Here is a 23583-nt window from a genome sequence, read left to right as displayed (position 1 = left end):
TGACCTTTTGGCCTATGCTGATCTCAAAAATCGTTGGTGGTTGAATTCAGTGTGCCGATATGTAAATCCTATTCAAATTTCAAGTCAATCGGATGAAAATTGGGGATTTTAGAAATTTGAAATGGTTGTTGACCTTTGGCCTATGTTGACCTTTTGGCCTATGCTGATCTCAAAAATAGTTGGTGGTTGAATTCAGTTTGCCGATATGTATATCCTTTTCAAATTTCAAGTCAATCAGATGAAAATTGAGGATTTTAGAAATTTGAAAAAGGTGGTTGACCTTTGGCCTATGTTGACCGTTTGACCCCAAAAATATATAGGATTTTGTCGGACCACGAACTCTACCGTTTGGTAAAGTTTCGTGAAGATCGGTTTAAAATTGTGAGCTGTAGGCAAGTATAAGTGAGCGGACAGACAAACAAACACACAAACAAACACACAAACCGGAGTGAGCAACATACTTGCAAAAAATATTATTTTTTTTCCCAAGTAACAAACAAACAGACAGGCAGACAGACAGGAGTGAAAACATAACCTCCATCCACCTTTGGTGGCGGAGGTAATGAAAGTAATTGAACATATTTAGAAACGATTGCATCGTTTTTTAAAGTGATTCTTCAGCATTGGGAGATGGAGCCAAAGACAACACATATCAGGATATCTCAAAAAGTTGCAGAATGATTTGGACGAAATTTGGCAGAGATTTAGCGTATGTGACAATGAAAAATCGATTCGATTCTGGTGAAGATCTGAATGTGGATCCGGCTAGTAAAATGGTTGACCTTTGGTCATACATTTTGGTCACCTATTCATACATCAATAAACCACGCTCGGAGGGCCGAGGTGGTGGAATTGCCGTAATTCACCGACAGGACATCAAGACCAGCCTCATCTCCATCTCATCTGCTCCATCATTTGAACACCTGGCTTTTAAACTCTGGTCACACACAGTCAGTCATGGCAGTCGTCTACCGCCCTCCCAAACCACACCCATCATTCCTGTCTGACTTCTCTTACTTTCTGACCTAGCTCTGTTCCTTCTCCCCCTCAATCCTCCTCCTCGGTGATTTCAATATCCACATGGACTCCACTGACTCCACAATAACCACTGACTTCACTGATTTACCCACCTGCTTTAACCTCACTCAACATGTCAACTTTCCTACCCATAACCGTGGTCACATTCTGGACCTTGTCTGCTCTACTGGATTAATTTTGCACCATCTCTCTAGCTCCGACCTCACGCTCTCTGACCACTTAGCCATCACGATGACCATCAACATCCCCACCCCAGCACCAAGGCATTATTGCATTATCAACTTCCGTAAGCTAAACTCTTTCACCTACCTCATTCTCATCCACCCTCTCTGAAAAAATATCCACTTCTCCCTTCGTTGACCTCCACACCCCTTCTGACCTCACTGACTACTACAACCACACTCTCTCCTTCTGCCTCGACCAGCTTGCGCCTATAAAAACCAAAACAGTTTCTTTCACCCATTCTGCTCCCTGGTTTACCCCTGAACTCCGCCTGATGAAAACTCGTGCTCGCCAACTTGAAAGACTCCGCAATAAAACAGGTCTCACAATTCACTCCCAAGCCGACAAGGACCACCTGCAGCACTACAAAGATGCCCTCTCCCGCGCCCGCTCCGCCTACTACTCTCAAATTATCCACTCTGGCTCCGGAAACCCAAAAGCACTCTTCTCTACAATAAACAAACTCCTCAGCCCCCTGGACACCACCACCCAGTCATTCACAGTAGACAACTGCATCTCCTTCCTTTCATTCTTCCAAAGCAAAATTGACAACATCTACACCAGCTTAACCACCACCGCACCTGCTCCCCCTCAAACCACCTGCCCCCCCTTATCCTGCCAACCCCTGTCTCAATTCTCCCCAGTCTCCCCTAATGACCTCTCTGAACTCCTCATAGGAATGAAAACTGCCACCTGCACTCTGGACCCCATCCCCTCCAGCTTTGTCAAGGCCTCCCTTCCTGCTCTCTCTCCACTTATCACTGCAACAATAAACTCCTCCCTGTCTAAAGGCATCGTCCCACCATCCCTCAAAATTGCTGCTGTTACCCCCATTCTGAAAAAACCTGGACTCAACCCTGACACCCTAAATAACTTCAGACCCATCTCCAACCTACCCTTTCTGTCAAAAGTTTTGGAACGCGCTGTAGCCACTCAACTCAAACATCACCTCTCTGCCAATAACCTGTATGAAACATTCCAATCCGGAATCCGCTCCAACCACAGTACTGAAACTGCTCTCCTCAAAATCACCACCGACCTTCTCCTCTCCTCTGACGCCGGCAACCTCAACATTCTCATCCTCCTCGACCTCAGCTCCGCCTTTGACACCATCAATCACACCATCCTCCTCACCCGACTTGAAACCACCTTTAACATTACTGGCACTGCCCTCTCTTGGATCAAATCTTACCTCTCTGACAGACGCCAGTTCATCTCCATCAATAACTGCAAATCCCCCACTGCTCCCCTCCCCCAAGGTGTCCCCCAAGGTTCAGTTCTCGGCCCCCTCCTCTTCATCCTGTACCTGTCCCCCCTTGGTCACTTAATCCGCCGTCATGGTCTCCAATTCCACTGCTTCGCCGATGACATCCAGCTTTTCATCTCCACCAAGTCAATCTCCACCGCCACCCACTCTATCCTGACAAACTGCATCACTGAAATAAAATCCTGGCTTCAAATCAACTTCCTCAAACTTAACTATGATAAATCTGAAATAATCATCATTGGCCCAAAAACGCTCACCAAATCCACCCATAACTTCGCCCTCAACATTGACGGTTTCCCAGTATCCACCTCCCCTCACATCCGGAATCTTGGCATCATCTTTGATCAAACCCTCTCCTTCGACAAATACACTAAACAAATCACAAAGACAGCCTTCTTTCACCTGAAAAACATCGCCCGTCTCCGTCCATCCCTCTCCTCCACGGCTGCAGAAACCCTCATCCACGTCTTCATCACCTCCCGTCTGGACTACTGCAACAGCCTCCTCTATGGTTAACCCTCAATAATCATCAATAAACTCCAATACATTCAGAACTCCGCTGCCCGTCTACTCACCCATTCCCGGACCCGTGACCACATCACCCCCGTCCTTTATAAGCTTCACTGGCTCCCCATCCCCCAGAGAATCCAGTACAAAATCCTCCTCTTGACCTACAAAGCCCTCCATAACCTGGCCCCATCCTACCTGACTGACCTCCTCTCCAGACACACTCCCACCCGCAACCTCCGCTCTGCTGGCGCCAACCTCCTGTCCCCCCCCCCCCTTCCAGACCAAATTCAGATCCTGGGGGGACAGGGCCTTCTCCATCGCTGCTCCCACCCTCTGGAACTCACTACCTCACACCATCAGAGACTCCTCCTCACTCACCACATTCAAAACATCACACAAGACCCACCTGTTCAACCCTGCATTTAACATTTAACCCACAGCATTTAACCCCTGACTATCTCTTCTCCTTCTCCTTCCTTTTGCTTTGATTATTTACCTATTTATTTTTGTCTTTTTGCACTTGTTTTTTGTACTCTGTCAAAGCGTCTTTGGGCTTCTTGAAAAGCGCTATATAAAATAAATGTATTATTATTATTATTATCACTCGGAGAGATTAGTCCAATGATGTCATTACAGGGATTTCACTGTTGCTTGATTTTATCGACGGCACACTGTACCGCATTTACTTTTTCAAATATAGTTCACAGTAACTGAAAAAACAACGGGATAAATAGCATCCCGGGATTAAGGTACGAAATAGGAGGAGGTGGTGTCTTCATTGTGTATTACGTAAATTTTAGGGGGCATCTCTTAAAGCGTTACGGGGAGGGGGGGTGTGTCATATTTGGGCAAAACATACATTAAGTAAAGTGGTGGCGATCATGGCTGATGCTAAATATAAATGCACATAAATAGCACCGCAAATAGGGCGTAACCCCTCAGCCCATGCATGGTGAAAGGAAGCATTGATGATAATTTGTTATTTGAAGCGAAGTAGGAACTGCAAGTAATGAAATTTTTGCCCATGAACCCATTAACCCATTTCGCACCCATGAACCTTCCTCTACTCAACCCCAACACACACTGCAAAAATGGATTTAATCGGACAAGCCGTTCTGCTCGAAATTGACGGAAACCAATTTCAAGATGGCTGCCGTGGCGGCCATATTGAAAATCGCAGCGTGCCCATTTTCGAAAGGCACCTTCCTCGACTCAACCCCAACACACACTGCAAAAATGGATTTAATCGCACAAGCCATTCTGCTGGAAATTGATGGAAACCAATTTCAAGATGGCTGCCGTGGCGGCCATATTGAAAATCACAGCGCGCCCATTTTCGAAAGGCACCTTCCACAACTCAACCCCAACACACACTGCAAAAATGGATTTAATCGGACAAGCAGTTCTCCTTGAAATTGACGGAAACCAAAAGTTGACGGATGCCCGGACGACGCCCGTGACGACAATACCCCTTAGCCCATTGGGCTGAGGGGTGAAAAGTGAAAATGTTCCTTTCCCTCAGCTTCTCATGCCTTCCGCAGCTGTTCTGTCCTTTTACTTGTCCAATAGATAAGAATAATCTCTAATCTTCGTGGGGATCGCGTCGGCTTTTAATCGCTTACATCTACTCATCCCTAACTGGGAATACAGGCTGGTGTCGCACGAGTTTTCTTCAAAATGGACGCTGCAAATGACGCTTGAATATGTTGTGCACTTTTACCCTGGCTATCCATATTTTCCTTACAGCTGGATCCTTTGGGAAAACGTGCATACTCACACCATCTTTGGATGTATTGCTACAACCAGCAACCATACATCTACCAGGCATTCTTAGTACTTTTTCAGAGTTCAGAGAATATGTAGGCCGCACCAGCACGTAAACACAAGTCCCGCAGCAAAAGTATCCTCGAGTTGACGTGGCAGGTCACGTGATATATGACGTAATCAAATCGCCATTTTGGGGGGGGGGGGGCGAGGTCGCTTGAGCAGATGTCATCATCTTTTAATCTAATATATAAAGAAGAAAGTTTGGTTGTGTGTGTTTATTTGTTTGGTCGTTTTGCATTTCTCAAGGAAGATCGAGGGCTAGGTTTGGATAATAAAAAAAAACCACCTCAACGCTATTGGATCCATTGAAAACCTGCAAAATACATGTCTTTTTTCGATTTCCGAGGGTAAGTCTCATTTCTTGGACTATTATATATTGCAAATAATTCATCACCTTGTGTGTATTGTAATTCTCTGTGATGTGTTGAGTTTTGGCCCCCAATCATTTTGACGTCCTTTTCCCCTAATCTTCCTATAATTCACCAAATGTCTGTCTGTCCGTTCGAATGTACCGCAAAAACGGCTCAACAGATCGCAAAGATATTTTGGGTGGGTATTCCTGGGACCCCTGGGAGTAAAATAGGCTATATTGTTTTTCCAAATTTTCCAAGTTTCCCAAACATGATGGAATAATATTTACCGATATGAACAGTGATGTGGCTTTTATTGAAATTCTACAAATACTGTTTAGATTTTGATGATAATTATGAACCTGCCGCGAATGCGGAAGTGGACAGATGACGGGCATGAGCGGGTTTGATAATATCCAAATACAACCGTCATTCAATCGTAATGTTAAATCGTTAAAGGTTAATCGTGTTAATCGGTCTCGATTAAGGTCTCGCGAGATCTCGGAGACGGTGGGAGGGATTTTCGAAGCTCCACACGGTCTCCACGTTTTTCGAAGTTAAGTCTGTTCACAATTGTATTTTGTCGAAACTGTATTTATCTTTCGGTGTGTGAAGTTATTGTGTGCAGCTTTGGTTGTTTCTCGGTGTTTATCTTTCATAAATTGATCGTCTGTTTGCCGTGTCGCGAGCAAGGCCTTTGCCGCATCGCGAACGATTTGAAATCGAAGTTAAGTGATTGTTCCCATTTGTATTTTCGTTAAAACTGTATTTATTTATGGTGTTGTACGTATATTGTGTCCCGACGAAGATTTTTCGGTGCAAATCTTTCATACCTGTATTGAAAATCGTGTTAATTCGTGTCGTGTCTTGAGGCCTTGTACAGTGTGCACTGTACAACCTTGAGGCTTTGTTTTTCTCTCAGCGGTCCGTCGTTTGTGATCCAATAACTTTCGTTCTCTGTATTCCCAGTCTTTTCACCCATAGCCTACTTCCTTGTGTAAATCTCAACTCAAAAAAAAAAAAAAAAATAAAAAAAAAAAAATTCCCTTCTCTGTTCTCATTCGTTTATTCATTCTTATTCGTTCGTTCGTTCTTCGACCACGTGTTTCTCCCCCATTTCCCCAGATAGTTTTCACTCATTAACCTTCAATGTTTACACTTTCCCCTCAAGTTATGTATTCCGTCATATTTTATAACACCTTTTTCATCTTCTTCTATAAAAGGCTGCTTTCGACTTGCTCACCAAATCAATTCATCCTAAAAAAAATATCCATCTCCTATAGTGCCTTTTTTCTACATTCCCTAAACTCTCCTGCACTCCATCCTCCATCCAGCGTCCTTAAACGTATTTTTAACTCGGTCACAAGAAACTCATTTTGCAATAAATGTTCGTTTCCCATAAATCGTACACTTTCAAAAATCCAATCTCACCCCTCCCCTCCAAATCTTCTCCATAACCCCTCCCCTCCAAATCTTCCCCATCACCCCTCCCCTCCAAATCTTCCCCATCACCCATCCCTTTCAAATCTCCCCCCTTGCCCCCTCCCTCCTAAACTACCCCCTCACCCCTCCCCGCCAAGACGCCCCCTCGCCCCTCCCCTCCTAGACTCCTGCCTCACCCCTCCCCTCCAAATCTCCCCCATATCCCATCCCTTTCAAATCCTTCCCCTTGTCCCTTCCCTCCCAAACTCCCCCCTCACCCCTCCCCTTCAAATCTCCCCACCCTCATTGCTTCTCAATTTCCCCCCTCTCACTCCCCCTCCTCAAAGCGTCCTCCCCGCTTCTTCCCCCTTCAAACTCTCACCTCCATCTCCCCCAACCTTCTGCCTCGCTCTTCCCCCTCCTCAAATAACACCTCATTGTGGCTCACCCAATCACCATCAAACCTTTTGTCCGCCCCATCCTTCCCTTTCTCCGAGCTATTCTGAAATATCTGACACACCTTCAACAGCTCTCCCTACCTCTTCCACCTCTTCCACATCTTACCCTACCCCTCCTCCCCCCTGTTCTGTATCTGATGCTCCCCCTTCCTCTTCATTAACGGTATGGACCTCAAACATCCGGGGCCTTCGTTCAAACTTAACTGATCTCTCCATACAGGTTGCTTCTGTCAAACCAGACGTGATCTGCTTAACAGAAACTTTCCTCCTTTATGATGTCTCTGATTCCATAGTATCTCTCCCGGGCTACTCCCTCCTCCGGTATGATAGACCTGAGCCTCGTCCTGGAGGCGGGGTTGCTATCTTTATCAAAAACTCTCTTCCTCACTCGCCCTGCACTGCACTCTCTCCACCTCACCCCCAGGAATACCTCTGGCTACGGCTTCCCCTTCGCTCCCACCTCTTGTTCATATGTGTGTTGTACCGTCCACCAAACAGTGATGACTCCATCTACATCTCGCTGTCTGATGATATGGACCAACTTCTATCTACTCATCCCAACTCTCTCTTCCTCATATGTGGTGATTTCAACTGTCATCATGCCAGTTGGCTGGGTGTGGGTACCTCTCTCACCAGCCATGGCTCCTCAGCAAAGGACTTCTGCGACTCACTGGGACTGACACAATCTGTCAATTTCCCGACCCGGATCTCAGTCAATGGAACATCTTCTCTTCTGGACTTGGTTATGACTAACTTCCCTGAAAATGTCTGCTGCTCTTCTTCTGCTCCGATCAGATCATCTGATCATGTCCTTGTTAAAGTGGACATCTCTCTGACCATCCTCAGGGAGCCTGCTCAGCGTCGACGAGTCTGGCATTTCACTCAGGCCAACTGGCACGGTCTTCAAGCAGCCATCAATCATCTGGACTGGTCTCCCATCTCTACCACCTCTGACATCAACTCATCCTGGGAATTCTTCCAAAGTAAATTGCTCTCTCTCATGCACAGATTTATCCCATCTCGTCTTCAGTTGTCATACCCTTCCTCCCGTCCATGGTACACGGAATCTTGTGGTGAGGCTGTTGCCCAGAAACAACTTGCCTTCGTCTCCTGGAAAGCAAATCCAACGGAAGGAAATCTCATTTCCTTTCACAAAGCCCGAAACAAGTGTGTGTCCACCCTCAGGAGAGCCAGGAAACAATATCTCTCCGTTCTCAAGACCGAACTCTCTTATCTGTCTCCCTCTTCCAAATCCTGGTGGCGTCTGGTCAAATCCGTTTCTGGTGTTTGTTCCCCCTCCATCCCCTCCCTTACCTCAAACGGCTACACAGCTGACTCCGCACGTGAAAAAGCTGAATGCCTCAACTCTGTGTTTGCCTCTAAATCTTGTGTCCCAAACCCATCCCTCTCTGTATCCACCATACCCAGTCGTACCCTGCTGCTCCTGGACTCCGTGTCCTTTCCTCCTGACAAGGTGGAAAAGTTTCTGTCAACCCTCGACTCTGATTCTGCAACTGGACCCGACGGCATCAGCCCACGGGTCCTAAAATCCTGCTCTGCTGCTCTATCTCACCCTCTCTCTGTTCTCTTCACCCTCTCTTTCGCTCAAGGTCAACTGCCATCTGCTTGGAAATCAGCCAACATCACCGCTTTGCACAAAAAAGGTGCAAAAACAGATCCTAGCAACTACAGACCAATCAGCCTTCTCCCAATTATCAGCAAAGTCATGGAATCCATCATTGCTTCGGATATGAAATCTTTCCTCTTCTCCAATGGCTTGATCTCTGATCATCAATTTGGTTTCAGGCCAGGTCACTCTACTCTGGACATGCTGCTTCTGCTGTCTCAACAATGGATGGAGGTCCTCAATGCCAAACAGGAAATTAGAGCTGTCTCCCTCGACATATCACGTGCCTTCGACACGGTCTGGCACCCCGCTCTGCTCACCAAACTCTCCTCCTTTGGTATCCATGGAAATCTCCACGCATGGCTGGCGGACTTCCTCTCTAGTCGTCGTCAACGTGTGGCCCTGAATGGGTTTCTCTCATCTCCTCTTCCTGTTCAGGCTGGAGTTCCCCAAGGCAGTGTTCTGGGCCCCGTGCTTTTTCTGGTCTTCATCAATGATCTCTCTGACTCTCTCGAAAATCCTCTCTATCTCTTTGCTGATGACTCCACTCTCTGCGGCTCCATTCCTCATCCCTCAGATCGGCAGTCTGCAGCCTCCTCACTCTCTGAAGACCTGGACAAAATCACAGACTGGTCAAACAAGTGGAACATGTCTTTCAATCCTGACAAATCTCACACTCTTACTATGTCTCTCCAAAAAGATCGACTGGACAACCCTCCCATCTACTTTCTCAACAATCCTCTCCAAGAAGTTCTGTCGCTCAAGATTTTGGGTCTCACTATCTGCCATGATCTTTCTTGGGAAAACCACATTTCCAAGCTGGCCTCCAAAGCCAGTCGCCGACTGGGCATCCTCCGTCGTGCGAAGTCCTTCCTCGGCACACCTGAGCTCCTCACCACATACAAGGCTTTCATCCGCAGCTCAATGGAATACTGTTCTCCCCTATGGGCCGGTGCTCCTGCCTCACACCTAGCTCGGCTTCACGCTGTTGAAACCAAAGCTTTCAGAATTATTGGAATCTCCCGCGATGAAGCTATCTCTGAGGGCCTTTCACTCACTCACCGCAGGCAGGTAGGTGGTCTTTCTGTCTTCTACCGACTCCTCTCCGGCCTTGCACCCCCAGCTCTCTCTGTGCTCTGTCCCCCAAATATTCCTACAGGTCGCACAAGATCTGCCAGCAACCCTCTGATGGTTAAACTGCCGAAATCTCGGCTCGCTGCTCACCTTCACTCTTTCATTCCTCTTTTCTCCCGCCTCTGGAACAAACTCCCTCACTCCCTTCAATCCCACTCCTCCCTCCAGGTCTTTAAAACAGCTGTTCACCACCATCTCTTATCTTCCCCCATCCAAAACCTTGATCTTTTCTACCCCCGCTAATTCACCCCAGATCCACCTTGTTTGAAATTCCAACTTCTTTCCTGGAAGTCCTGGCAGTGTCCATATGTTTTATACCTCTCCCACCGCCCCCTTCCAATGCCCCCCCCCCCCAAGCCCTCGCCCTCTCTCAGATCTCTCGATGTCTCCATGTCTCTCGGTCCCTGCTCTCAAATGTTGTGTTTGTGTCCTTCCCCCTCTCTCCCCATCTTGTCTACCGCTCCCGATGTTATATGTTTTATGTGTCGGTTTGTCTTTCTGTGTGATTAATGTTCGCTCTTTCACGAGCCTCGATCTTGTATACAAAAAAAAAAAAAAAAAAAAACGTTTTGTTAAAGTATCAATTGATGATTGGAATTGAGTGAATACAATTACGATTTTGAATTCGTAATTGTATTCACCCAACCGTACGGAACTTCACATCAGGATTTAAATATTTGTTTATGTCACGAATGTTGTTAAAAGTTTATTTTTTATATTAATGTTATTTCATTTGTGATTGGAGTTATGCTGTTTGGAAATGAAAAAAAGAGATATCGAGTTCAAGTGAATGACGAAATGCCGTGACGGTTTCTACTTTCTAAATGTGAATTCGCGGATCGCCATATGCAGATTCACCATTTAGTGGGTATGGAACAAATGTACCCGTTTGTTTGCCAATGGGTACGTTTTTCATGGAAGTCCTTAACGAACTTGCTGTCCATGTCTGACGTGCGACTGAAGGTGCAACAGGAATGTGGAATTTATTGGTTTCATGCGTTAGCATTTGCCGTTTCTGCATTGTCTGTTTGCTTCTGGCTTCTCACCCATGCATAGCATGGGTACCTCACTAATCTATATAATAAAAACAAAAAACACAGTGAAAGTAGCCGTGAAGCCATGAAGCCTCACTCGACCCATGTTACTATATGTCTATTATTATTAGCTCCTGTTGGACTTAGTCCGATACGGGGGCTTATGGATTGGGTCTCGTCCATCCATGCGTGCATCCGCAACCATATCTCAAAAATGTATAGACCGATTTTGTTCATACTTGGCATAAAGACAAGACATGATGGTATACATATATGCATCGTTTTGTTTCACGATCAAAGACACAGCCTCAACCATTTCTTGGACATGCATTTACCAATCTTGTTCAAACTTGGCACACAGATTAATGAATGAGTTACATATGCATGTCACTTTCTTTCGAGATCAGATCCAAGATGGCCGATTGGCGGCCATTTTGTTACTTAAACATGTCCCCAACCATTTCTCGACATGCATGGACAGATCTTGTTCAATCTTGGCACAAAGACAATACATGAGAGTATACATATGCAGAAGATTTTGTTTAGTAATCTGACCAAAGATGGCCGACTGACGGCCTTCAACTCCGGACAGCAAAATTACTAAAACCATGGGGGCTATGACATTTTATGTCTTTTTCTTCTTGTTAATTATGTACTGTTAGAACATCAGTCACACCTCTTAAGCCTTTAGAGTTTAGACCATTTCGACTTTGAGACCCTTTAAACCCCTTAGACACCTTTAGATATTTACATCCTTTAAACCACGTAAACTCCTCCAGACCTTTAGACCCCTCTAGAGCTAGACCCTTTAAACCCCTTTAGACATTATTTTAGATCCTTTTGACTTTGAGACCCCCTTAAGCCCCCATAAACCTAGACTAATTAACTATCAATCTTACAGAGATGCAAATATATTAGTGGCAGCTTAACAAACGAGTGTGAGGCAATAACACAATCACGTATTGTCAAGGTCACAGGATGCAAGTCATCCCAATTATTTTAGTTCAAATAAAAACTTTTACACCGTCTACGTAGAACCAGAACATCTGCTTACTATCGAGAGCTTACTACAAAACACGTGCCAAAGTTGATTTGTTGCAAACGTGCTGCAAGATACAAACAACCTTTGCGCATGCACTCACAAACTCTCACTCACAAATGCCGTGGGAGTTGCACCACCCAACGTATGTGAGGGCTGTAGACTTCTTGTTCCACAAACCAGTCAGCCAGACGACTCCACTCATCCAGTGATGTTCCGCGCACTGATATACGCAGCTCAGTGAAGCACTTTCCAACCCTTTGCTGGTAATTGGCTGCCACCCCCTACAAATTCGTAAATAGGTTGTGTCAATACAGCATTAGTCATTTGAATGGGATGATGCTCACAATTGTACGACTGTATACAAAAAAACCCATTTTTTAAATCCAAATACTGAATTTTTCCAACCTTCAGCATATGAATGAATACACTTTGTGTGAAAAGAAGGAAGAGCGATGAAAATCAAGAGGATATAAGCAAAACAAGAAGCAAGTCAAGAATAGAACCTTGATGGTGTTCAGTATTGAGAAGGTAAAAGTTGGATTGCGAGAAATCGACCATGGTATGGATACGGAAATTTTAAAGGAAGGAAGAAATCCTCGAGATGAGAGAAAGAGAAAGAAGGCCAAAAATAAGAAAGCATCGACAGGAAGGCATGTTCATAGAGTTTGTCAAATGACTCTCGAAACATCTGTGACTGATGTAAATATACTACTTTGTGCAGCACTTGAAGAGTTTCACAATTAAAAAAAAATTAAATGAGAACCTAATCGAATTTTACTCTTTACAAGCTTCCCTCACATAGTAATGCTTTCCATTCAGTTTTAAAAAATCCAATTGCAACACCTTGATGAGGTCAGCAAAATAGCGTCCTTGTATCAGGTTGTCCGTGTAGAGGTAAACTTGTCTCAGCTCCGATCTGCCCAGAGGATTGTATTTCTTCCCAAAGTTGTCAAACCGATCAAATGTGTCTCTGTCCTATAGAGACATTTCGAATAATTGCTTTTCTAGCAAAAAAACATGTCTGTTACGAAAATATACAAGTCATGCACTTTGGTTATTTCATCAAAAACCGAGTTGAGGCTGTTATGAATTAGCAGCCTTGTGAGTGGATGGATCACAGCCCAGTTCGCAAATTACATTGGAAACAGGCCAGTGGATATTTTATAGCATCTTACCACATGCACATCCAGTGTGTCCAACCGAATTTTCTGAGGGTTGAGATGAAGCTTGTGGTACAACTCACGAAGATCAAGTTCCTGGCCAGAACTGTCTTTGTACACCTGCAGGAGGAATATCCAAAAATGGTTGTAAAAGGCTGCACCACAGTTTCATGAAGAACACAATGTCACGGAAATTATGAGGGTGGTTCCAAGTCAATCTCGACTTTTGTTTATAAAATTCCCATAAAACTATCAAAACTGAAAAATAGTAATAACTGGAAAGCATCTGAAAAGGTAAACCCCTTCGACGTCCGCTTTGTATTCAGATGTCTTTCTTCGTCTTCTGTATGCTAAACATGACGAAACCAGCAAAAAAAAAAAAAATCCAAAATGAAAATTAATAATTTTGTGCAGCATTGACCTTTAAACTTTTGAACCAAAAAAAAAAAAAACTAGCTTCTAGCTTTTGATTGGTGAACCAATTCTGTGACCCAATATGCTGATTCTTAAATTTTCAGATCAATCAGATGTAAATTGACAATTTTATGCAACATTGACATTTGACCTTTGACCTTTTGATCTAAAAACCAAACAATCGGCTTCTAGCTTTTGATTGATAAAGCAATTCAGTGACCCAATATGCAAATTCTTAAAATTTCAGGTCAATTGGATGAAAATTGACAATTTTATGTGATGCTGACCTTTGACCTTTTGACCAAATGATTACTTTGTCCTCTCCATATTGTCATAATAAAGCTTTGTTGAAAATTTGATGACAAAATTCAAACTGTAAATTAAAATTTCAGGTCAATTTGATAAAAATCGATGATTTTAGGTGACACTGACCTTTCACCTTTTCACAACATTATTGATTTGTCTTCTCCAAATTCTCATATTCTCATAAAGCAGACTTTTGAAGAGGAAGAATAAGAGCGAATTGTAATAAAATAGAGAATTCAAAATGGGAGAAATAGGAAGTTGGAACATTGTAATAGTCAGGGCCCTTAGGGATATTTTGGGGCCGTTTGGTTCAAATTCTTCCAAAAGCACCAAATTTGGCCCAGATGTTGCCCATGCCATACTCTTTCGATTTTTGACGGGCGCCAAGACGGGCGCCCCCCCCCCCCCCCGGGGGCCCCATATTAGCGAAATACTAAATGGCCGCCACCCGGATTAGAGGAAAATCAGTTAAATAACCAAAAGGGTTGGAATCATGTATGATACCACTTTTCAGGGGTTTTCGAGGTTGAGGAATCCAATTATGATGTTATTTTGATGATTCGAGGTCAAGGTCAACCCTCAAGGCATCTTAAAGGTAATTTTTGGGTCAAACATGTCGGTTTTTGAGTTTTTTGTCAAGATTTACACGAGGTTCACCATTTTATGTTTCTGGGTTGGGTCATCGAACTCTGACCTTATTTTTGACAATTAGAGGAAATATTTACATGTCCATTTCCTAATTTTCAGGCATATGCAGTTCATCAGTCTAATTACAAAGGTACGGATTTTGATGTTTTATGAACTGTATGCCATATCCTTGTGTTAAATTTTTGTGCGATCATGATCCGGGTTCATGTATACATGATTGTATACATGTCATAAATATGACGTCATAGGTCATGTGACCTGGCGGCCATATTGGATTTTATGAAAACCTTAAAAATGGATCCCTGCCTTCATTTTTCGATCGATTCACTTTTCGATCAAGTGAACTTTGACCACTTATAGTATGTCATGTGATTGGATGCATATCCTAATTATGACGTCATATGTCAGGTGACATGGCGGGATGGACCGGTATGGTCCCCGGATCATACCGCCCGCCATTGGCGCCCGTCAAAAATCGAAAGAGTACAGCATGGGCAACATCTGCGCCAAATTTGATGCTTTTGGAAGAATTTGAACCAAAATATCCCTAAGGGCCCTGACTATAAAAGGCACCATGAATACCATCTGGGGAGGTCGTGGAGGTGTATATAAGCAGATGGTTGGGACGATGGGAGCAGTTACCTTTTCCTTTTTTTTTTTTTTTTTTTTGGAAGGTTAGGTAGAACAAGGGCAAAGCAATAGGTTAAAGAAAAGAAAGTTGAGCTGTGTGATGAATACCTTCACAATCACAGTGGGAATGCAGAGTGGAAATGGGAAAAATTGCAGAGAGAGGAAGTAGTGTGGTCCAGAAGGTGTAAGGTTTGAATGTAAGAAGGAATTTAAATAATTTTTTTGTCTTTTTTGATATTTAAGACACTAAACAGGGGGTATAAATGGAAGGAATTGAAGAACAGGTAAGGGGATTGAGGAGAAAACAAAGGGGCTGAAGGTATTAGAGAGAAAAGCCAATAAAAAGTGATCATGGACTCAAACTAGGAAAAGGTAGGCATCAAATAATCCGGGACGAAAAGTCCGACGAACACACACAAATCGGCACAACATGGGGACAACAAAATAAACAGTAAAACCGCGACAAAAATGACCGGGAAGACTTATCTTTGAGGAAGTTGGCAGAGGCGAAAATCTGCACGGCCAAAGCTCAAAGACCAGAACCGGAAGTCTTGACACCCATATTAATGTACTTCCCTTCATAATCTGTCTAGTATGTTGCTTTAAGCATTCTGACATTCCATCAGGTGCCAAGTTAAAACGGGAATCCCCCATTACAGAAAAACCGCACAATACAATCTCGTTGAAAGGTTGGGAAGGGTTGCCCCACCCACAGACTGAGCCAAGGACCAATAACAGCCATGAGGGGAGGAGCTAATGGTGTCATGGATGCGAGTCGGATTCTGAAGCTAGAAAAGTGGTGGTATGAACTGCGGACAGCGGAGAACTGAGAAGCCTGGTGACTTGACAGAGGAAGCTGCATCCAGACAACAGGGGGGTTTGTACAAGCATTTGCGTGCCACAGCATCCAGCCATGCCTCCACTGCTAGATGCGGCCACACCTCATGCCCGTTCGTGTCCGCAGCATGGACAGCTCTTGCCCGTTCATGTCTCCACCTGGACAAAGGTGCTTCCCTTTGAGGCACAGTCTGCGGTATTTCAGTCTTGTCCAATCTCTCTTGTCTATTAGGTCTGTGGTGAGAATTTGGCCTATTAACCCTAACTCGGTGCACCCCTGGGTATATCTATATGCATTATGTTGTAGCGACCCATGGGTCCCCCAAGCAAGACCGGCATCAGAATCTCCTTGCTCCAGCCGGTGACGTCACCGGCAGGGATCCACGGCGGGGTCACCAGGGTACCACCAGGTGGCCGGAGGCCGTGCCCCTCACCTCCACCACCGCCGACGTGGCGCAGGCGTTCATCGCCACCTGGGTCGCGCGCTTCGGCGCACCGGCGGACATCTCGTCCGACCGCGGCCCACAGTTCACGTCCGAACTTTGGGGCGCGGTCGCCCGCTCGTTGGGAGTCACTCTGCACCGCACCACGGCCTACCACCCCCAAGCCAACGGGTTGTGTGAGCGGTTTCACCGCTCCATGAAGGCCGCACTCATGGCCGGCCTCCAGGACGACGGGTGGGCCGACCGGCTCCCATGGGTCCTTTTGGGCCTCCGCACGGCCCCCAAGGAGGACCTCCAGGCGTCCACCGCCGAGCTGGTGTACGGCCAGACTCTCCGCGTCCCGGGCGAGTTCGTGCCCGACGCCACCAGCCCCTGGTCCGCCGCGCGCCAGCGCACGGACTTCCAGGAGGCCGCCCAACGTTTCGCCCCGGTGCCAACGTCCCGCCATGGCGACCCCCACTCCTACGTCCCCCCAGCACTCCGCACGGCGGAGTACGTCTTTGTGCGCCACGACGCGCACCGGGGGCCGCTCCGGCCACCTTACGACGGACCCTTCCGGGTCCTACGCCGGGACAACAAGTCCTTCATCGTCAGCATCGGCGGCCGGGCGGACCGGATCTCGCTGGACCACCTCAAACCGGCCCACATGGACGTCGGCCAGCCGCCACGGCTGGCTCTGCCACCGCGGTGCGGCCGCCCCCCGTCCACTACACCCCCCGTCCCATCCACCACCACACCGGACCCCCCCCCCCCCCCCCCGTGACCGGCCAGGGGTCGTTTCGGTCGGGTCATCCGGACCCCCCTCAGGTTGACCTCCCTGGACCAAGTCCATTCTGGGGGGGCGTGTGTAGCGACCCGTGGGTCCCCCAAGCAAGACCGGCATCAGAATCTCCTTGCTCCAGCCGGTGACGTCACCGGCGGGGATCCACGGCGCCAGAGTGGCTGGTCACGTGACCGCCAAAGCGTGCCGCGCGTGCGGGTATAATGAGCTACACCTGTGGATCACGTGACCACCGAAGCACGCCTCGCTTGAGAGGCGTGGCTTTCGGTTTCGGTTTTGCTTTTTAAGGCAGCCCGATAAAGGGGCTTTTTAGTGTTCCCGAGTTGGTTTTACGAATAAACATCTTCTCGGACGAGTTTGTGCCTTGCCATCCTTTTATCCGTATTCTGCTGGAGTCCGGACTCCTTCAATGTACTGATAGGTATACCCAGGGTACACCTATCTAGGGTTAAGTGATTAAGTAATTAAGGATCAGCAGTTTGTTCGTTGACTCAAGGCGCGTATTAGGTAGTGGGGTTTTAATAATTGCCTTGATTCTCTCCTCCTGTATTCCCAAACCTTTTGTTTTTAAAAACACATTATAAAATCATTTGGTCTCTGGGTGATTTTGAGTGTGTCGAGTGCTAGTATACGAGTTATACACATCCGTTAAAGGAGAGACTTGGTTCAGGTGAGTAGCACCTGCGTCCGGCAATTTCGCTCAGATCGCTAATTGGGATAACTAGGGCATGCCCGTACTATATATATATCTAAAATTATATCCCCCCCCTCTATTTACATGAAATGGTTTGGTCCAAAGCGAACGGCTTGCGAGTACGGTGACAATCCCCCCCCTCTATTTACATGAAATGGTTTGGTCCAAAGCGAACGGCTTGCGAGTACGGTGACAATCCCCCCCCTCTATTTACATGAAATGGTTTGGTCCAAAGCGAACGGCTTGCGGAGTTTGGTAAAGAAATCGCCATAGCGTGCACAGTCGCAAAGTAGTTTTAATTAGTTTTAAAACATAGTTTAACGCCAACATAGTTTGCCAACGTGAAATAAATGAATACGCTCTCAAATGTGCCGTCCGAGGCAGAGTCTGTTCGCCACGTTCGGCACACGTGATAGCTCGCTGCTCTCTGATTGGTTGAATCGTTTTTTGGACATAGCTCGCTAACTACTTGTCTGATTAATATGAAACCTTGAAAAGGCACATCCTCGGGTCCCCAGCAATATACCTGGCAAGTTTAAAGTATATCGGACCCGTGGTTGTCGAGAAACAGCGGTCACAGACATACATACATACATACATACATACATACACACAGAGATTACTGGAATTATAGATAGATGAGATGTACGGCACCTATTAGTGAGTCGCCTGTTTGGCTCAGGAGTTCCATTGGAATCTGGTAACATGGAAAACAGGCCCAAGCAGTCTCAGAGTGCCAGAATCTGTTGGCCGGCGCTCCCGCTTTGACCCGGTTCTTCGGATTTGGTCCAGGCAACTGGGCCGGCCTGTCGCCTTCAACATTTTCAACAAAAGTCGAGGTCAATTTGAGCCACCCTCAAAGCAAATCCTCACCCACAACCCCACAAACCTTAATGCCACCATCATGTTCATATGTTTTGCACATGATATCCAGCAGCTCATTTTGCGTCATCGCAGCAGCTGCATGTATGTGCGTGTCAACCTGTTAATCCACAAAAAGATATTTAAAGAAACCAATTATCTTTCAGAAACTTTTTTAAAAACATCACATGACGGTACACTGCTACAATATCAAATTTCCATTAAAGCAATAGGGTCACTTACTTTGCAAACAGACTGGAAGTCGCGCTCTCCATCAACCTTGAGTTCCACCATCTCGGCGAGGTGGTTTGTGAGTTGATGCAACTCGAACTTCGCAGAGAGGATTTTCAATCTCCTTGAACAATAGGTCTTTCTGGAGGTATAAAGAACCGTAAATTTCAACAGCAAAAGTCTGCATTTGATAGTAATTACATGGTATTCTACAGTAGCAGAAAAAGATTGGTTACTGTGTTGAAATACATTTAGTAGGATGGGCTGGTGGAACACAAGTGGTAACAAGGGGACCCCCTGCTGTTGTGCTGTACATAATTCCATGTCTGCGTATGTATTTTGTGAATGTCGCAAAGGTGGGCCGATTTTTAATTAAGGTTATTTATTTATTTATTTATTTATTAGCATGGAGGGCATTAGTCACATGGATCTGGTGTTCCCATCATCCCACATTCCTCGTTAGAACAATAGCCCTGTACCCAACCCCCCATTTATTGTGGTTCCCCACATGTCCCCACCACTGTGAGAGCTGGACTATCACAATGGGTTCACCAACAGCTATCATCTCTCCGCCTGTCGAGTATTCTTTATCTCATTATTCTTGATCCAGCATTAAAATTTTATTATTTTCCACCCAGCCCAGACAAACTCCTATCGTTTGTATGGATTATTGGCCTGAGTTAGGGTATTCTCTTGATTAGAAATTATGGCAATTCTGATGTGTATGGGGTCAACTCCACCACAACCAGTACACATTACAAAGATATATACACAAAGAATTAAGTTAAGCACCCCTACACAACGAATTAAGGTAAGCACCCCCTAATATATATTCTTTGTGTATATGTATACATTGGCATATATTCTAAGGTATGTGAGATCAAATAATGATTGGTATGACATTAGCAATTATCCATTGATGAAATTGAGTGATCAAAGTGAAAAAAAGTGATTGGTTGAGTCAGTGATCCGATCACGTGGGTCCTACACACGTTATTGACGCAAAGATCGCTAGAGGTCTTCTCAGAACAATGACTGTACGTTAGAAAACATAAACGTCATCCACACTGTCCGTGATGGACCTATAGCTCCATACTTAAATTGAGGTGAAAATATGCCTAAAATTCCCAAAAAATTTCACCTTAAATTATTCAGAATAAAATATTGAAAACGGCATGATTGTTATGTTTTTATGTGACCATAATATCACTTCTCCAGAAAATATAGCAATATCATGGGTATATTACACTGTTTTGACGACAACAAACATGTAATGTGCGAGGTTGTAAAAAAACGGGGGGGGGTGCTTAACTTAATTCTTTGTGTATATATGTATAATGCACATACATATATTCACATATACACAAAGTCAAAGAAATAAAGTGAATTTTATAGTGCAGTAGCAAAAGTACCCGTCCCCAGTAACAGGAAACGACACAAGATGACAGTCAAGGAAGTTGTCCGGGGAAATTCACTCCATCATGTAGTGCTCAACTTCACCAAAGGTGGCGCTATTCAAACCAACTGCAACAGCGAGGAAGTATACCCCCATCATTTTTCCTGGGAATTCCCGGGGGTTTCCCGGTGGCCGGAGGAGCCGATTACCCCACAAAAACCTGGTCGATACAACCTTTTACCTCTGTGCCAAATTTGATACAAAGCAAATCCTTCCAGAGGTGCAGATGTGTATAGGTAACACACAGACAGACAGATCGACATTTATAGTTATACAGTATATAGAAGATGTGTGCAACATAAACTTGTAGTCAACGCGTGGCTCTCGATGAGATCTTCTCACTCTCCTCTCTCTGTCAAGGTTGGCATGCACAAAGACAATTTATTGGGTCCAGTCCTATTTCTAATCTTCATTAACAACCTTTCTGACTGCATACACCTCGCTATCTCTTTGCTGATGACTCCACACTCTGCTGTAACACCCATCATCCTTCAGTTTAGCAGGCACCAGCGTCTTCCTTCTCTGCAGAACTTGATAGAAGCACGAGCTGGTCCTACAATTGGAACAAGTCGTTCAATCCTGACAAATGTCACATTCTCACTCTGTCTCTCTGAAAAGACAATCTGGTGAATCCTCCCATCTACTTCCCTAACAATCCCCTTGTAGTGGGGCTGATTTTGACAATGTATTATGCCAAAATAAATTATGCAAAATATGGTAAAAGCATCAAACTTGGTACACGTATATAGACCAGGAGCCCAGGGGGGTCCAGCCTAGCTGCAAAAAGTTAACCAATTTTCATGAAAATAGCAATGGTCCAGGTGCATGTCCATGTAAGGAAAGGGACGTCTGCCGGGCACATTCTGGTGGGTGTGGTCAGAAGGGCCATTAGAAAGGGACCCCAAAATTGCACTAGATCAGCTCTGTGAGTTAACCTGATGAACCCTACTGGAAAAAGTTCGGCATAGTCCAAGGTATCATGAATGACCATTGACCACTGCCAGACATTTTCAGTGGTGGGTTGTGCCCACCAGACTTGCATAACCGGTACTCCAAAATTGAGCGAGATCAGCTCTTAAGTTAACCCGGTGAAACCTACAGGAAATAGTTCAGCAAAGTCCACGGTATCATGAATGGCCACTGCCAGACATTTGCAGGGTTGGGGTGTGCCCGCCAGACACCCCCAAATGCCCCCTCCCCCCCACCCCTCCAGCTTCAGCTGGACGGAATTCTGAGAACGCAATGCGACGGTGGTCTATGACTATGACCCAGCAGGCTATGGCAGTCACCGAGCTAAGAACATTCGCCGAGCTTGAACTGGGGGAAAATGCAACAGCTCAATGTCGTCCCTCAAGAATGAAAAGGGACAATCGTCAGATGGCTGCACTGAGTGCAAAAATTGATGAATTCTGCAATCCGTTCACAGATGATGCTCCAACTTCCTTGGTGAATGTTGCAACCGGTCAAGCAGCATCTAAGGCTGCCGAAGCATATCTACTCAATACGCTGAAAAGGGGTCAGGATGAAAGACAAATTTCAAGATGAATGGGACAGCAACAGCAGTCGGTTTCTTGAACGTGTGAAACGCACGTGTGTACAGAACTTTGCTGCTCAGAACGTGAAGAACAAAGCTATGCTACTCGCCTCACAGAAAGCCAAGACAAATGCTGAGAGCCTGAGGGATATGTTTGTACGTATGATCGTAGTCGTTGCAGAGAAGACAACATTTGACCTTCGGAAGGTTCTCTCTTACCCAATTACCACGTACCCACTGTCACTCGCACACTGTGATGGGGCGCATGTGAAAACCGAAAAATCAGCATTGCTGAAAAAGATTGAGTCCCTCCAGATGGAAACAATCACAGAATCCGAGTTACCGAGGAGTTAGTTATGTACAGGTCTATGACGGAGGACTTCTTCTCCATTCCGTCCTCTTGCAACAAAACATGGGGGCATCATATGCATCAATTGCTGTCAGTGGTATGATCAGGGAGGGCAAGTGAAGTACATGTTTGTCTCGACAAGTACGTGGAGAACTCCATAAAGGACAGTGAGAGAAAGTTGCGGGGTGCATTTGACTCAGTATATGTAATAGCCGGGCCAGATCAGACAATCAGACAGAGCGGACAAAAACTTCACACCAATAGAGTATTCAAGAATGAACTCGCCAAGTTTCTCTTAAAAGAGTGGGGTAAGGATCATTACTGGAATATCTTTGGTGGAAAGACCTTGCTTGCTTCTTACGGTGGCGAATGCTTCCAGTCCGTCCCCGAGGAGCACCATCATATTACTGTAACCAGCCCAGCACACCTCCAAGGCGACCATGAAGAGGCCGATACGCTGATTGCTTTCCATATCGCAAATATTACAGCAGGGAATGTCATGGTGAGGGCATCCGACACCGATGTCTTAGTGATACTGATTGGCGCCCTTGGACAGCAACGCAGAGAAGCCCGGTCGATGGCCAACATCATCATGGACTGTGGGATGGGAAACAGCAGGAGGTATATCAACGTGACCAACATTGCTGACGTCATTGAAGATCGCAAACCTGGACTTCCCAGAGCACTGCCCGGATACCATGCCTTCACTGGATGAGACTTCACCTCGGCCTTTTACAGGTAGGCACAAGATATTTGCGTTTCAATAAAATGTCTCCATCAAAGTAAAATCATTGGAGCAGTGGTGGAATGGTTACATTTGGAATTTGTACATCGATTTTTCAGGAAAGGCAAAAGTAAACCCCTCGATCTCGGAGAGAAGGACAAAACTGGCTGCTACGTCAACCTATTCATCAGTATGGGTGAGGTCGATGGTAGTGTTGATCCGCATGTCGCATCAGAGTTTGTCTGCCGCATGTACGGACAAAGCAAGACTCGAGATGTCAATGAAGCACGATACAACAAACTGATGCAAATGACTGGCAAAGTTGATCAGGTAATTAAGGCACGAGAAACTGAGAATATGATCATCATTATAACATCAGAATACCTTACAACAACTCTAATCTTGCCTTTCATTGACACACACACACAGACAGACGCACACACATGACGAATATAGTGGTCACTTGATAACTCGTGAACCAATAATAGTTTCGGCAATGTATTACATTTAACAGATAACGTCAGCGTCTTTACGATACCCACGACAAATGACGTGTTATACCTTACAAATCCCTGCATTTCCCA

The 23583-nt window shown here is 45.5% G+C and overlaps 3 protein-coding genes across 4 annotated transcripts in view; 1 reads left to right on the top strand and 2 right to left on the bottom strand.

Annotated features, from left to right (window-relative positions):
• LOC137438805 (tubulin beta-4 chain) overlaps window positions 1-23583 on the top strand; it is a 140813-nt gene that overhangs the window by 24542 nt on the left and 92688 nt on the right. The gene's annotated exons all lie outside the window — the stretch shown is intronic.
• The window catches only part of LOC144888650 (uncharacterized), a 648249-nt gene that overhangs the window by 552318 nt on the left and 72348 nt on the right, over window positions 1-23583 (bottom strand). The window lies entirely within an intron of this gene.
• The window catches only part of LOC137438803 (AMP deaminase 3), a 64078-nt gene that overhangs the window by 14311 nt on the left and 26184 nt on the right, over window positions 1-23583 (bottom strand). Inside the window, exons 7-11 of the mRNA XM_078767291.1 lie at window positions 18949-19078; window positions 18734-18826; window positions 13107-13211; window positions 12775-12906; window positions 12046-12212 (exon numbers count right to left, since the gene is read on the bottom strand). Coding sequence (XP_078623417.1) covers window positions 12046-12212; window positions 12775-12906; window positions 13107-13211; window positions 18734-18826; window positions 18949-19078 — 627 coding nt within the window. The remainder of the gene's footprint in view (window positions 1-12045; window positions 12213-12774; window positions 12907-13106; window positions 13212-18733; window positions 18827-18948; window positions 19079-23583) is intronic.

Source organism: Myxine glutinosa, chromosome 13 (assembly GCF_964187855.1).
Source record: "Myxine glutinosa chromosome 13, kmMyxGlut1.1, whole genome shotgun sequence".
Lineage (NCBI taxonomy): Eukaryota > Metazoa > Chordata > Myxini > Myxiniformes > Myxinidae > Myxine > Myxine glutinosa.
The sequence above is the reverse complement of the archived record's forward strand: the minus strand, read 5'-3'. Positions and strand labels throughout refer to the sequence as shown.